This window comes from Augochlora pura, chromosome 4 (assembly GCF_028453695.1).
Source record: "Augochlora pura isolate Apur16 chromosome 4, APUR_v2.2.1, whole genome shotgun sequence".
In the NCBI taxonomy this organism is placed as follows: Eukaryota; Metazoa; Arthropoda; class Insecta; order Hymenoptera; family Halictidae; genus Augochlora; species Augochlora pura.
This window is the reverse complement of record NC_135775.1, coordinates 21,815,269-21,831,299: the sequence shown is the minus strand read 5'-3', so window position 1 is coordinate 21,831,299 and position 16,031 is coordinate 21,815,269. Positions and strand designations below refer to the sequence as shown.

At 43.7% G+C, this 16,031-nt stretch overlaps 1 protein-coding gene across 2 annotated transcripts; it reads left to right on the top strand.

Annotated features, from left to right (window-relative positions):
- Positions 1-1,830: 1,830 nt before the first annotated feature.
- On the top strand, positions 1,831-15,168 carry LOC144469015 (uncharacterized). Of its 2 annotated transcripts, XM_078178862.1 has the most exons (7): positions 1,831-1,953; positions 3,050-5,333; positions 7,351-7,907; positions 8,215-8,347; positions 8,424-8,602; positions 8,866-9,006; positions 9,254-15,168. In XM_078178862.1, the coding sequence occupies exons 2-7, from the start codon at positions 5,153-5,155 to the stop codon at positions 9,713-9,715; spliced, it is 1,653 nt and encodes a 550-aa protein (XP_078034988.1). In that variant the 5' UTR covers positions 1,831-1,953; positions 3,050-5,152; the 3' UTR covers positions 9,716-15,168. The 2 variants fall into 2 exon arrangements, with proteins under 2 accessions (XP_078034988.1, XP_078034987.1); XM_078178861.1 differs by lacking the exon at positions 1,831-1,953 and having other exon boundaries at positions 2,546-5,333.
- The last annotated feature ends 863 nt before the right edge of the window (positions 15,169-16,031 follow it).

Sequence of the window (16,031 nt, the reverse complement as noted above, 5' to 3'; positions counted from 1 at the left end):
ACTGAGCTGGCTATTTCCACAGGAAGCAAAAAGTATAAGGAAAATTCCTGTCAAGAATAGTCGAGACCATCGATAGATCCATGCGCGCGGATTTCTCTCCCGAGGCAGATCTTATGGATTCGAGCGGTTTTAGGGGTGGCATAGGTCTGACGGCGCGTAAAGCGTAAAGCGGGCGACTTTCTGTGGATAGATAGTAACCAGACAGTGCAACAGATAGAATGGCGGCTTTTCTAGCACTTACCAGCGCATCCACCGAATTGACGAAATATTTTATTAATGAAAATAACGGTCGAGGAGACTGCGGCGCTCGCGCGCAAGTCTTCTTAGTTGTCACGAGGGTTGTTGGCTCAGCGGCTCCACAAGTGTGTAATCACCTGAATGACAAACTTCTCCTATTATCTTAAACTATATTCGTGTAAGCTCAGTCTAGCACGGGAATTACAAATACCTTCGTTTTTGGGGATCGCGTGTTGCCGGTGAAAAATGTGCTTTTTCCCGGAGAATACTTTATTTTGGGAAGGTTTTCTAAAATGGAATTTCTTTTTATTAAATAGTAATTTTCGAGCGGCGGCTGTTGTGCAACAACGAATATGTTAATAATTGTGTGCAGAAAGGTCTCGATTAACTTGAAAATATTTATTTACTTATTTTATTTTTCTAGTTTTCTCTAGAAACATAGCTGTGATTTAAACAATATCTTGATCACATTGGTGATCTGAATAGAGAAAAATTTCCACTTAAATAGAACTGAGATAAAGCATGAAAAAGCTTGTCCATAAGAAGAATCTTCGAATAGCATTAATTCCGGTGTAATATACTATTAAACATTGAATATTTTGCAGGTAGGATGGAACGATTTTCGATGAATGAGATGCATCCAGTTTCATAGTCCATTTACTGTCTTTCCATAAAGAGTGATTCGGAGCTAATTGAGCGTTGAGACCAGAGCAATGTAAAACTGTTCAACCGAGTTGATTTCAGCATGCTAACGCGCGCTGCGTTTAACAACATCCTATCCATCGACTTATGTTCACGTTGTGACGATAAACTGCTCTAAATTCGGGTACGATTTTTTTTCTTTATTATTTTTTATTGCTATTGTGAATTTTTAATACGCGACCTATCCTTTTTAAAATGAAATATTCAGGAAAACTATGGCGATTAAGAAAATCTATACTTCCCTATTAAAAAAGCTTGCAAGCCTGTAGGAATCCCATGTGCACATTTTGCATACATGGCTGACCACGAACATGTTTACCCCTTGTCTTGTTCTAACTCCTGGTGAATATTTTAAACAAATTTTATTAATATCACACGGGTCGAAGTGATACATTTCGCTATTAATAATATTCAGTACCAAACGATTTTCAACGTTTTTCATTTCCTTAGAAAATTTGGTATTCCGATGCTATTACAATTTTCTAAAAATTTGAAACATTCTCTCTCTTCAGTGATATTCACTGATTAAAACAATGTTACCACGTTACATTAATATTTCAAAAATCAATCTATCAAATCAATCACTTTACGTTCAACATAAAACAAGAGTCAATTCCAACCTGAGTAAACTGTTACGTTCTGCAAAATTTGGTATTTTTATATTATTTACTATAACGAAACGATTACTTTTTTACGATTTATTTTTTAAAGCATGCATAACTTGTTACATTCATTTTCAAAAAATCACTCCAAAACCTTTGCCTCGTAAAAGATCATTTCACCCTGACCAAAATTTCTCTATGAATGGTACCCAGTAAAGTTCCACTAGTAAAGCTAACAGTCGAAATTTTGCGTAGCATCAGCCTGGCAACCGGATCGAAAGACGATCGTCGAAATCTGCGGAGAGCAAGCCCGGCCGTAAAATCAAACGGAAAATCGATGGTGCAGGGTGTCGGGGAAAGGAAGTCGGCGAGCCGGATCGTCGAAACTGCGCTCGGTTTGAACTCTGTCCGGGTAATCGATAAGGGCCGTCGGTGGAGGGAAAGGTAGAGGCAGAGCGGCAGGCAGCAGAGAGAGCGGCAAGAATAACACGGTACATCGATCAGCTTCCGAAACGAGTCCACCGTTCGATCGTCCCGACGCACACACGTCGCCGTGTTCGTCGACGGTGGCAGCAGCCTAGCTGGCCAAGGCAAGGCAGGCAAGGCAAGGGTTCGTTCAATCTGACGGAAAGATTCGCGGCGTAGGATCAAGGAGGAAACACGGGCGGACGGAATCGATAGACGACGGAAGGGTTTCTTTATTTCGCGGAGAGGGCCGAGACGCGGCGGTGGTGGAACGGTCTGGCCTCCTCGTAGCTGCGTCCTCCTCCTCCTCCTCCTCCTCCTCCTCCACCTCTGCTTTAGCTTCATCCTCCTTCGCTTCATCCGCCTCCGCCTCGTCCTCGAGGGTGGGGAACAATCCTCCCTCTCGTTGCCACCCTTCCTCCGGTTGCGCGTCGGGCCGGCGACGTCGGATTCGTCGATGACGAAACCGTTCGCCTCCGTAAATTTGCGGACGTGCACGGTGCTGCCGCTCGCGAAAATCAGTGCGACCGGAGTGCACCGCGAGGAAGGAACGCGGGTCGACCCGTGCGCGGCCTGCGGTTCCCGCTTGCGGCACGCGCGCCTCTCCTCTCTTTCTGCAAAGCCTGCTGCTGCTGCTGCCTCACCTGCCGCATACCTTCCGCCTCTCTCTCACCCGCAGATACCGTCAGACCGCCGCGGAAATAGGTCGACGGACGCGCGCGCACACACGAGGATCTCGCGACGGTAAACAGTGCCGACCGCGGCCGAAAACAGACCACCGACCAGTACCCGACACTTACTATTCGCCCGTCCGTACGCCGCCGAGCCTGATTCCAGCTGGAGACAATAGGGGACGTGGTCTGGCTCTCTCGGAGGGAAAATATGAACACCCTGGCCGAGGACGAACACGTCCGGTGCAGCTATTTCTGCGAAACCGTGATCAGTATGGACACTGCTATCCGCGATCTTGTTTAAATCGGGAAATTGATACTAGCAATCGTGCGTCGATCGGCATAAACACATTCGATGTTCTTCCGGTTAAGTCGTCTATGGGTGCAGAGTTGAACGGTGCTGCATGAAGATCGAAACTGTAAATCTGGTGTGTTGATCGGTATGAACACTGAAGATCGAGGGTGTCAAAAGTTTTTTTTAATCAAACATTGAAGATTTTTCCATGTTCAGTGAGGAATTCCATGGACAAAAGTAGATGGTCGCGAACATCAGTTTGAAAAACAATTTGATGAACAATTTTGGGAGAAACTTGAAGAACCACGTGAAGAATAGGTAGCCAGGGGGCAGGGGATGAATTGATGGTCCAGACCCTTCCGGTCCCATTCTGTCGGTGGAGTGACCGCGTTTTCTGGTATCGAGCTAGAGGCTGTAAATAAAAGATCGTGTACCGCACGGATGAAAATTGACACGTCTCAATCGACGGTTGAATAAATTATCAGACGAAAGTTGTTCGGACAACGAAGGATCGATCCCTGCGTAAACACTTCAATTTTTAGAAATCAGCACGGTCGGGGGTTTGAGTGTCGCGTATCGGACAGGGGCCGAGCGTGAAGGAGCGTGAAAACTGAATTCGTCTCTCGAGGAGCAAGCGTTGCGGAAGATTCGGTAAAAAGAAAAAACACGGACTCGCGAGGACGCAGGGGATTGAACAGTCAGAGTCTTGTCCAAGGGGCAGTCGTCGAGGTTGATCGAAGTGTTGGAAAAGTGGCGGCGTTTCCTCCCATTGAGCTACCCCCGGCGCGGCGGGTGTTGGAGAGAGGGGAATATGAATCCCGGAGAGAGGGAAAATACGAATACTGCGTCGGAAACTGCACCGTGAATTCGGAACGATAAATTTGATCGAGCTCGGGGGTGTAAACGGTGCACGGGAGCGGAGGCTTGACCATCAGTGGCCGATCGATCACCAGACGCTGCCGCCCAGCAATCGCCGAATTCGTATCATCGATCTTGATCGCCAACCAGTTGTAGATTGTCGAAGTCCAGCCGCGAAGTAGACCAAACAATTTAAAGATAAAACATATTGCTCGGCACTTTTAAAATTCGATTAAAGGACAATTACCTTCGACAAACATAAGTTCCGCGAAAAGATCATTTAGCAAAGATCGGGAAGGGAAATCGATCAATCGATCGCTGTACAACTGAAGCAATCAAAGGATAATGAATCCACACCGACGAGGTTCAGTGTCTGAATTTAGGACACCGGAAGACAAAGGTTAACCGAGAGTCGCCAAAGATCGCGGACACTTGTGAGCTCCGTCTGGCACATGTGATAGCGAAGAAGCTCCCGGTGGGAGGAACAGTGAGGGAAAACAGAGGGAAAGAGGGCGAGGGACAAAGAGAGACAGACACAACGAGAGTGGAAGAGAGAAAGAGAGAGAGAGAGAGAGAGAGAGAGCGAGTTCCGCGGGTGCGTAGCCGGCGAGCCGATTAGAGGAGGTAAAACGGGAGCGGGAAGGGTTGGAGGAAGAGAAAAAGCTTCGAGCATCGATCTCTCGTCCCCGGTGCAGCTACCATGACGCGGCTGGTCGGATACGTCGAATCGTGTGCACCGTGGGATCGGCGAGCCGCCTCGTGGCCCTGGAGACGCGATCGGCCGAGCTATAGTTAGTCGGGTGCAGGTGTCGAGCTAGGCCAGGTGAGGACGTCGGGGGCGATGACGGCGAGGAGGACAAGGACAACATCGCCGGGGACGACGATGACGCCACGCGCGACCAAATTACAAACGCTGGGTCTTCCCGACGGAATGCAGGAGGCCGATCGAACGCCTCCTCGCGACGACTCGCCCGCCCTGTGCGTGGTCTTCCCACGTAAATTCGATTCGGTGACGCGCACACCATGCATTGCTCGCTGAAACGACTCTCTGTTCGGCGACAGAACAACGGGCTGATAAAACTGTTCCGGAGATAGCGCGCAGGAACGGGCCGAACCGATTTTTAGGAGACGCCGAGAAAGAGAGAAAGATAAAGAGAGAGAGGGAGGGAAAGATAAAGGGAGATAGAGAGATAGACAGAGTTTCGTTCGAGAAACTCCCGCGCCTCGATATTTACCCGCGAAAACCAACCGCTGATAAGCAGACCCGGAGCGCGCAAGCGGCTCATCGGTTCCACCGATAAGGACCCGCTTTTCGAGCAGAGATGGACTGCTGCAACTACGTCGAGGCGTACGCCGCTGGGGGCCACTTTTATCAGCAGCAACACTACTTTTGCTACGATAACCCGAGCCCTGTATACCACGGCTACGAGCCGGCGCCGATCGCCGCCGCGATCGACAACAACCCAAGGTACAACGGACCTGTGCCACCCGGCTATTCCGCAGGTAGATCGTCAAGACATCAGTCTCATTGATTTCCTCGATCGATGCCGAGTTTTCCGAGCGTTCCACGCACTTTGACACTAAATCTATTGAGCCGTAAACGCAACCAACGTATATTATTTTCTAACGGAAGGACTGTAATCATTTAGATCTTTTGCTATTTTATTATAATATAAATTTGGATTGAGAAAATTTAAATAATTTCCTGTGAAGATCTTAATCTTTACAACAAGAAATGTATAATCGGTTTGGCAGGTTTAGTGTTAACACTCGAACGACAGATCTTTTTGGCAAGAGTGAATAGGTGAAGTATAAAATGATAAATGCAGAACAATTTAAGGATGTTGTTAGATTATTTTCCAGTTTTTGAAAATATTTGAATTTTTATTTTCCACGAAGATGTTCAGTCTATTAGTTTTCACAACCAGATGACGAAAATATCCTGCTTTCATCTTTGTTTAAACGAGTCTCGATGATTTGGAAACACGAAATATTTCCGAATGCATGATATTCGATTAACTATAAGTGGTTTAGGAGTTGCATGCTCGAGGGGTGAGTGATCTTTTGCGCCTGCGTGCAAATCATTACGGACCTAACCAGGGTGGCATAGCTCGGAGGGAGGAAGATCCAGCTTTACGAAAGTTCTCCTATTGATGGTTCTTCTTGCTTCGGAAATCTTTCAAGTTTGTTATGATAGTAACGATTATTGCTACTTCCGTGACACTGTTACTGGGCGATACCCGCAAGTGTCGCTACTAAATGGATTTTACGACCGTTAAATAGAAAATGACTTTTAAGTGTCGGAGCTATAATCAGTTTTCATGGGTCCAGTTTTGATGCGACGATGAGAATTATAGATCGCCTGCTATAAAATCCTTTTCCAACGGTGATATACGTATTAACGACATATCAAACATTCTCGATGACTCAAAAACGATGATCGTAAAATTGTGAGGCTCATCGATTGTCGGCTTATTCGACTGTGAATCATCGGCAACTATTTCGTTGCCATCAGATATAACAAAGTCTATTGTTTGCTAACAATTATTGCAAGCAATTCGATATGTTTATTCGAAGAATTTTGTTTCATTGCTTCTTAGTGGCTTTAGTATTTCCTTACGAAGCTATTTTTCACTTAACCCCCCATTAACCGAATGTGTTTACTTCTAGTCGAAATCAGTTTATTTTCATACGAACGAACCATTAGCAGAATTACACGAAGAGTCAATGTTAAAGTCTCAAGGATGGCGTTTCGCGACTCTTATCTACTTACTTGCACAGTCTCCCGTCACTGCGATAAAAACAGACCAAATTTAAACAATTTCGTGTGTAATTCGTTAACAAACCAATCTCTCCCGCATAATCAATCGGATCTGCTTCGCCGCGTTAACATTTCTTCTTTGACAATGCTGTACTATGTTTTTTATGCCACTGTTCATAACCCTTATGATCAACAAAGAATATATTCTACATCTTTGAATTTTTAAGGTACATGAAAATATTAAGCATCTTTTAAAACTGAGTAAAGTCTTTAAAACTGTACAAAACGTGTTGAATTTTTCTGAGACGATAGAAAACTTAGTTTGCTAGCAAAAAGTTTTTCTGGAAACACTCTGTTGATGGGTTTAGGAACAGGGGAACTTTTGAATAGATTAACGAACGTAGAAACAATCGAAAGACGTGCGAAGGCAAGCACAACCGCTCGTGCATTTGTTTTGCCTCACTCGCCCTGTAGCCGACCAACTGTACGTACCGTGAAACACGCTCCTTGGTAACCATATTATACGTATATATATTTATTGTTAATACATAGTGGCTAAGTTATAAAGGAATACCTAAATTCTTACACACCCCAATTGGGTAAAATGTCAATGGAAATAACAAAATTTCGTTTCCCAACTTTATTACCTGATCGTATAACCAAAATTCTCGACGAAATTGCAGAGAACAAATATCCCGTTTTAGAAAGTGACCATGGCATTTTTGTCTATACTAACATCGAAACCATTTACTTGTGCAGATTACGTGTACAACCCTAAAGAGGCCAGGCTGCGAAAGGCGATGCGTGAGCAGAGCCGCGAGCTGTCCAGACGATCGATCCTCCAAAGTGCGATCGCACGAGCAGGCATGATAGCCGGTCCAGTTAGCTCGACCGGTTTCCTGGATCACCAGCACCGATTCGGCTGCGTTTCTGCTTCCAATCTGCCGATCAACCCGCCTCCGCCGGTCGATTCCGACCGGGTACCCGAGTCCTGGTTCCAATCGGCAACATCTCGGCCAAAACCGATCCACTCGCCGCGAATGGCCGATTGGTACGGCGAACCGATCGACAGACTACAGCAGGCGCACGCCGCCGCGGTCGGGATGCACCAGCGCGCTATAGACAAGTGCAAGGATCTTGCAATCAGGACTCAAACGAGCGTGGCCACCAGTAGTCCTAATTGTGGTCCCAGCTTTCCCACAGCTAGCTACCCCGTTGACTTTGCCGATGTCAATCGGGAAAGAGAGCTTCGACGACAGGAAAATATCCAGGAGTACGGTGAATTCACCGACGGCCAGAAATGGCACCCCTATCAAGTAAGGCTTGAAATCTAGACTCTGTGTACCCTGTTAACCCTCGTCTGGTGACATAATTAACGCCCCTTAGCTAGTGTTTATTTAATTTCATATAATAATTAGTAAGACACTGAACGTATATAATTAACGCTTAAATATCCACGAAGCAATCATGTCAGCCCGAAAAAAGTAACGAGTAGGGTTAATTTTCAAGTGCCTTACAATACAATAGATACTATTATGACCATCCGAGGGTTAAACTATGCGGCTACTTTGCCTATTCTGTTCTTTTCGCGAATATATCGATTGATGATTTGGTGCATTCTAGAACGGCGGAGGATCGCATCAGCATCCCAGGTCGCATCCATCTCAGATGAGTGGGATTCTTCATCCGAACGTTCAGAGTCCGAGCTCCCACGGACACGGACCATGGGGTCAATTTTGTCACGACGTTTTGCCACGTAAGAATTCTTAAATCGCTTCAATAAAAGGAAGGATACGAGAATCCATTATATTGAATTTTCTTTGCGGTTTCAGATGTACCAACCATGCCACGAAACATAGGAGTTCGCGGACCACGGCACACTGTCTTGCTACGGGATCGCCTTTCCGGTAGACATTGCGGATTTACTGAAGAATCAGCACGAATGCCATACGCGCCGAACAAGCTCGACGTGGAGAATATGCGAGCGTCCTACTCGTCCTCCGAGCATCAGGTCTCTTCTCTATTTATTTAGAAGATTCCGTTCCTTTAGAGATCGGTTAAATTATAATCAGCGCGTGATTCTACACAAGCGTCCATGACATTCACAGTAACTCAGAAGAAAGGGTACAGTCGACTAAGATGCTCGAATGTAGTCAAATCAAATTGAGTTTTGCACCACTCGATGAACTCCTCAAAATTCGGTTACTTCCTTTCTCCTGTATGTTCTTAAGAAGCGATATTATAAATATTAAGATCTCTGACTCTGGATTGCAGATGCCAAGACTACTTGAATCGTCAGTGGGCTCCATGGTGGACTCTACACCGTCAAGGACTCGACGGGACGACGAGGGACCTAGATGGGAGCCGAACACCATCAACAATGGAATTTCAATGGAGAACTTGACGCCGACCACGGTGAGATGAATCAGGGAAATCATCAAAAATATCGTCTCACTTCAGGATTAATATGTCATTTATCTGAAGGTGCTAGGTGTCCTAACACTCCAGTATGCGGTAGTAGACATTCCAACATTGTAAACATTTAATCTATCATTCTCGGAATGATCACAGTCGGCACTTTTAGGAAACAGGAATTTCTGAACCTTGTACAGCAATCTCGAACGTCTGCATAACAATCTCTGACACCGCTTTCCGTCAACAGGAATCGAGCGGTCTTCGCGAGAAGGAGCCTCGTCGCGAGCGTTTCGAGCCGAAGAAGAAGACTGTGAGCAAGCAGCCGTTGCCCGGATTCCACCAGGCGTTCGGGTCGACGGAGATCGGCCGGTTTTCAAGATCAGAATTTTTCGTGAACATGGTGGGCGGCGAGACCGGCGGCAACGTGGAAGTGCCGGACAACGAGAGCCCCGGCGTAAGTACCGAGCGAATGCCGGACGTAAACGGGGCCGGATCGGCAAATCACGAGGCCACCGGGGCCACAACCGCGGTCACCACGACCGCAACCACAACCGTGAGGAGCTTTAACAGCGACGAGAACGAGGAGGCGGACTTTGACGAGTCGAGCAACGAGCTCGTCACTCCGACGTCCATTAACATGTATTGCGGACAGCCAGCCGCCCCTCGTTGGCATAGTCCTCACGTAGGCGCTATAGGTAGCGAAATTTAAGCGGATCTTTAACCCTTTCGTGGGCCGCAACGTTTCCCGAACGGATCGTCAGCACCCTCGATCAATATGCCTGCGTTTTGCGATTCGAGGTGATATCTGATTTTGGGAAACAGGTCTATGAAATAGCTTCAACAGGTTGACTGCCGCTTCATCGAGGAATTTTTTGTTGAGTTTAAAAATTAGTTTTTATACTGATATAATGTTCCGAAGGCTGAGATCTTCAAAGTTTAAGAAGGTTATAGAATTACGCAGTAAAATAGATATTAATTCTATTATTCCCGTTTCAAAATTGCTTTGATTTTATGAGTTCTCTGAGGTTGTTCATTTGGCAGTCAAAGTGTCGAACAACTATAACGTTGCGTCCAAGTATATAAAGTGTATGCTACAAGTAACACGAGGTCGATGAAGAGACTAGTTGTACACATAGTTTAGTGTACAATTAGATAGTCTTTCGATCGTACTTTGTCGTAAAACAATCAAATGTGTTACGCATCGACTCACGATCCGTTGATCGTGATTACAATAGTCCGTTTCTGCTGTTAGAGTTAAGCAAACCGAGCGAAAAAAGCGAGGTTACCAAAGATACGAGTTCCAAATGATTTGGCCGTTTGTTGTAACTCAAGAGACACTGGCGAGAATGGATCCATTCTTATTGTTGCCGATAGGATTTTCTATACGAATTTTTCATTATTTGAGAATGGTCCAGTTCTTCTTATCGCTTTACTTATTGAATGGCAAATAATTGTATTAACTCAATTGCATCATTAGTATTTGAATTTACCTGGATTGAAATAGCTTCATCGAGAACACCTCAAAATGTGGTTTCTAGAAAAAGGAAAGAAGAGGAACGATTCGTCAGTTTATAACTTTATACGATTCAAATGAATTAATAGGTTTCTAGAGAAACCTTAAGAATTTTCAATAGGACTTGCAAAAGAAAGTTTTATTAATTAGTATCGCACACGTTAATTTCTTGATTAAATTTCATTAATTTCTAAGATACCATTAGTTAGCCACTCGATAGGTAAAGCATTAAATATAATTACGTATGATTCTGCAAGATTATCTTAATTTAGAAAGTTCAAATGGTCCGTGAAGGGGATTAGCGATTCGCCAAGGACGCCTGACAGCGTCCGCTTTTATTTAGGATTAAATTACCGTCTTCGACGCCGACGACACTTTGTACAGGGTGAAGACTCCATCTTGAGTCAGTCCATGTTTTGTTAATCGTGGTGATCAAATCGCTCTATGGACGTCTTCCTAAAGTGCGATTCGTTGATTTCTCTTTTCATTTTATACGAGAACAATAAACGTTTCTTCGACTTGTACAAGGGCAACGGACTTCGGAGATATTGCATATGGCGTACGAAACGTATCGGCGATCCATGCTCGCCGAGATTGTGCCTTCCAGGCGACCGTGGAAAGTCCGAATTCGCGGTCGAGCGAAACGCAGAAAAATCAAAAACAGCACGATATCCAAGCGTCTCGTACGTCAGAAGCTGGCCGAGCAACCAGCAAAATCGCAGAAAACAAATTCAAGATTCTGTTAAAGTCTAATCAAGATTTTGTTAGATTCTCCGTCCTCGTGATCCCAGAATTTTCCAAGGGAATTCTACAATTCATTCTAAGATATAGCTAATCTTAAATCTAAGTTTGAGCAACTAAACATAAACAAGTTGAAGAATTCGAAATATTGGGGACTGATATTCAATTATGAAATGATTGTAGAAACTTTGAGAATTCTGCTAATCTTGAAAATTCCAAAATCCTCAAAGCTCCCACCTTATCCTTGTTTTCAACGGAAATGGGATGAATTTTGGACACCTGTTGATTGCTCGGTCTAATTGAAAAGTATAATCAAAATGTGTCGATGAAAGAATTCGTTCGACATCTTCCATCAAGTTGTTAGGTATCGTCGACGATACACAAAGCTAGTGTACGGACGATGGTTTATCAAAATATGTTAAATTATATATATATATATATATACATTTAAAAAAAGTATATATATATTATACTTATAATAATGGAGGAACGAAAATCGCGCGACAAAGTACATAAATAGTAGAATTTTAGACGACACGTATTGCCGCGCGGAGAAACGTATAAATAAAAGTGAAAACAATGAAACATTCTGCACGCAGGAAGTCGAGGGGCCGAATAACAACCCTTCCGGTTTTGGGAAACAACCTTATTCGAAGGGATTACACGGTACTTTGTATTCAGAACTCGCTCGCCTAAGCAAGGAACGATAGCTCCCGTCAGGAATATACGCGATCTTAATATCTCTATACAATATCAATGCGCGTAAAGCGACGAAACGGATCGATGAATTTCCGAGCAGAAATCGTAGACGATAAGAGTAGCTAATTGAATTTTTTATATACCCGTTTTATCGTGTATTCATTGTCAGATTTATAGAAAATTCGGAATCTTTTCGAATTACTTACACCAGATAATTCACGTTTTAAACATCTGGATCAACTTGTTGCCTTCTCCGAAATTATTGAACGCCGTACTGCGATTATTTATCACAATCTCCGTTTTCTTTTTTCTCATATTTGCGAGAAACCAGTGAAAATGGGTTTGCCAAACGGAATAAGTTTCTCATTGAGATAAACTTGATATTAAGGCAAGGGGTTCATCCATGCTACGTTCTTCAACACTAGAAATATCAAGCAGTCAAGAATTTTACTATTAGAAAGACTTTCTCAGTGACTCAAACATTTCGTTCATTAGAAAATTTATTTCTGCGTGCATTCACAATATATCTAAACAAACGAATATCAATTGTATATCTAAATTAATGGACGATTTACTTCGCAGATTCAAAGATCGCAATAAATCTGCAATTGCTCTGTTTTTGACCTAATTGGTAGTTCTAGTGTGAAGGATGTTGAGGAAGTTGGAGGCCTTCCGTTCCATTATATTCGACGCACGTTCAATTTTGGTACTCAAATGCGAACGAGAGAAAGAGAGTTTTTAAAAAGGTACTCGAAACTCCTGAACACTCCGAGGGCTTTCGAAACTCGAGTTTACAAACTACAGTTTCAAAAAAAAAAGAAGAGAGTGACCGGTTCGACTCCACGCGTTTATCGATTTGATAAAAGACGTTTTTTAATCCCAGCACACACCGTTCGAAATCGAGGACGAGCAAACGAATTTTCGACGAATATATATACTATACTTTTATGATCGAGTTCTGAATCCCCGTGTCGGCGTTAGCGAGCCACGTTGATCGACTTGAACAGAGTAATTCATGCCGGCTAACCCTGTACCTATCATGGGACCAAATCAAAAGCGAAGCTTTTATTTCACGTTCACCGTCGCGCTTGCGTAACACGTATTGTCGCGTTCTAAGGAACACCATAACTTCTTCTTCCCTCGTTCTGTTCGCTCGATCGCTCCAGATCGGAGGCGAGGATTCACGCTGAATTGCACAGTCCTCCTCGTTTCCTCGAACAATGTTCAAAAAATTCTGAAAATTATTCTGACGATTATCAATGTGAACTTTCTTTCAAGAAATTATGTATCTATTAAGGATAGATTGACAATCTAAACTTCCTGCGAAAAGTAAATAACCGGGTGGATCTTTATGCAGAGACTAACTTCATATTGGAAATGTGTTAGATATTGTCATAGTACAATGCGACAAATCGATGTGCATCGACACAAGCGAAAATCTCTTGACGTCGTAGTGTGTCCAATACAGAACGCGTTAATTGAAACTATGAATCACGAGGATCCCGAGGAGCATCATGTTGTTCAGCGTGACGCAACGTTCTGTCGAGCAGACAGCTTGAACACTGTTCGATTTAGGAAGAATGAAACGTTGAGGTTTATAATTATTATTATTGTCCGTAGGCAACACCTTCGACAGGTGTGCACATTCGTTTACCTTCTATTGGACGAATGTACGTCCGGGAAACATGTAATGATGTATAATGCTGTGATTTGTTTTAAACGAAACAACAACAAAAAGAAAACACGGAAAGAAGGAAATTGAACGATGTAGTTATAGAGGAACGATTATTATCGTGACGCGTCGGTCGATGACGAGTTGTGATAAAAACAGCGTAACGCATTTTATCGTAGAACCGTTTGCAATTAAACGATCGACCATCGGCTACCTTCGATTCTGGCTCGTGAATCATGTGTAAACCAAAAAATTAAAACAGAACGAACGAGATTCGTATCTACAAAACATTTGTTTCCTTCGTATATTCTATTATCTTGTCTGGAAGTGCGAACGAATTTGCACTGGTTCGATACCTTTGTGAGAAGACACTTGTATAATGATCGATACGCGTGATCATCGATCCAGAAACAAGGACAACGCCGTCAACGAACATTTCATCGTTAGAAACCCGCCGGGAGTTGCGAATCCTACGACGAGAGCAGCGGCGCGTTGATTACTTGAAAATTTTAACTAATTTTGTTACTTTTTGCGGTCTGTCTTGATGACGGAGACTGTGTAACATAGGACTACAGGACGTTTCACGGGTTTTAAACGGCGGTGATAGGGTCTGCGAGGACCTGATACCCGGCGCCCCGTTATTGGCAACGACGTTAATGTGTAGATTGTGATAGAGAAAACGGAAATGGCGCCGAATGTTCGCGAGTGTGGCGAACCTATGCGTATATAAACACGTAAACGACTTTCTGTCTAATTATTAGCGACTTATTAACTGTAATCGGTAGGTGGATCGGTGAGAAAACCGGATAGGTGATGAGGAGAGATGGAGGAGACGACAGATACTTGTGTACATCCTCTTAGTTCTGCAAGTGCCAACGTCGGTGTTAAAAACAAAAAAGAAAAGAAAAAAAAGATAAAAGTCCTTCTAAAGGCTCGTGTTTTATTGTATCGAATTCGAACGATGTATCGAAAGCGACTCCGTCGGATGTGATCGAGTTTCTGCGGGAAAACAGGGTTCGAATATTCGCTGTTTCGACCTTCGAGACCCGATGAACCGTCAACTTATCCGACTTTTTAAATTGTCTAAAATAATGAAACTGTTTAAATTATTAAAACAGCTCGAATTGTATATCAGATAGTGATCCTTGACTTTAAAACAGTTTGATCCCATTTCGAATGTCGAACTTTGAATTCACGCTGGAATTCCGACAACAAAGTAGCATAACGACCGACGGAGTTAGGATAAATGGAGCCAGGCGGAGAAAAACACAGAACGAACCGTGTTTTTATTCGTGCGGTCGTGTGTACATTGATAAATGTATTGCCGGTGTATTATTGAGCTTAAAAATGAAAATCGGAGTGATCAGACTCGATCGTCTCCTAATCAGGGGACACAGGATTGCATCCTCGAACGAGACGGTGAGAAAATGTCCGAACAAGGATCACGTGTGTGCGTATGCGTGTGTGTGAGTCCCATCCGAGTGAAACGAGCGTAAACAAGAATCGTAAACGAGAAAATAAACGGATATCTATGCGACAGTCGAAAAAACAAACGTTGTTCTGATCAGTTTTCTTTTCCTTCAGTTCAATTCGAAGACGTACCTGACCCCTCCCGTTCTGTTTCCCATCTCGACGAGATCCTGCGGTATCCTTGGAGCCTCCAGAATTCACAGGATCACCGGGAACGGGGAAATCGTGTCGCGAATCGTACCGAACGAGTGTTGCTGGTTTCCTGGTCAGCAGAGATGCGGAGGATCGAGAATCGAGGATAATCTTGTGGTAAAATTAAAATGATCACTTGTCTTGAGAATTCATACTATTTTCTGTACTATTCACGCTTTCGATGAATTATGATCGACACTCGAATGGATGTTTATCCCCTTACACCGCGATTTCTATTACTATTAATTAACACATTTGCGTCCTTAACAATTTCCATAATAGAACCAAACAATTTTTGTTTCTTCTCTACTTTTTAAGCATATTGATTTATAACGACGAAAAGACAATATATTTAGACCTTTTGTCATTTTTTATATGGATTTTGATTATTTCTCGAACGATGGATTTGATTTGATTTTCGAAAAATTCTAGAATTGCAACGCATTTCTGGATTGCTCGCATCGCGCGAGAGACAAGGAATGGTTCGGCAGAAGTGGCCCCGTGGTGCATCCGTCGGGCATGCAAGCTATACTCCATAGAGAGAATTATGATAGCTACGGTACCGAGCGAAACGACGGAAGCTACATAGTAATCAGCGCCGGAAGATCAAGCAACAACGCTAGTCCTAGAAAAGACCATCCCGAAAATGAAAATGATAATCGAATGAGCCTGATGATCGAAGAGAAAGATTCACCGAAATGTTCGAACACTCTTCCTACGAAAGATAATCAAGATATT

Bases quoted from the DNA above. Each gene is read 5' to 3' on its own strand.
- LOC144469015 (XM_078178862.1), top strand. From the start codon at position 5,153: ATGGACTGCTGCAACTACGTCGAGGCGTACGCCGCTGGGGGCCACTTT. The intron at 7,908-8,214 runs GTAAGGCTTGAA...GGTGCATTCTAG, and splicing joins AGAAATGGCACCCCTATCAA to AACGGCGGAGGATCGCATCA. The intron at 8,603-8,865 runs GTCTCTTCTCTA...TCTGGATTGCAG, and splicing joins ACTCGTCCTCCGAGCATCAG to ATGCCAAGACTACTTGAATC.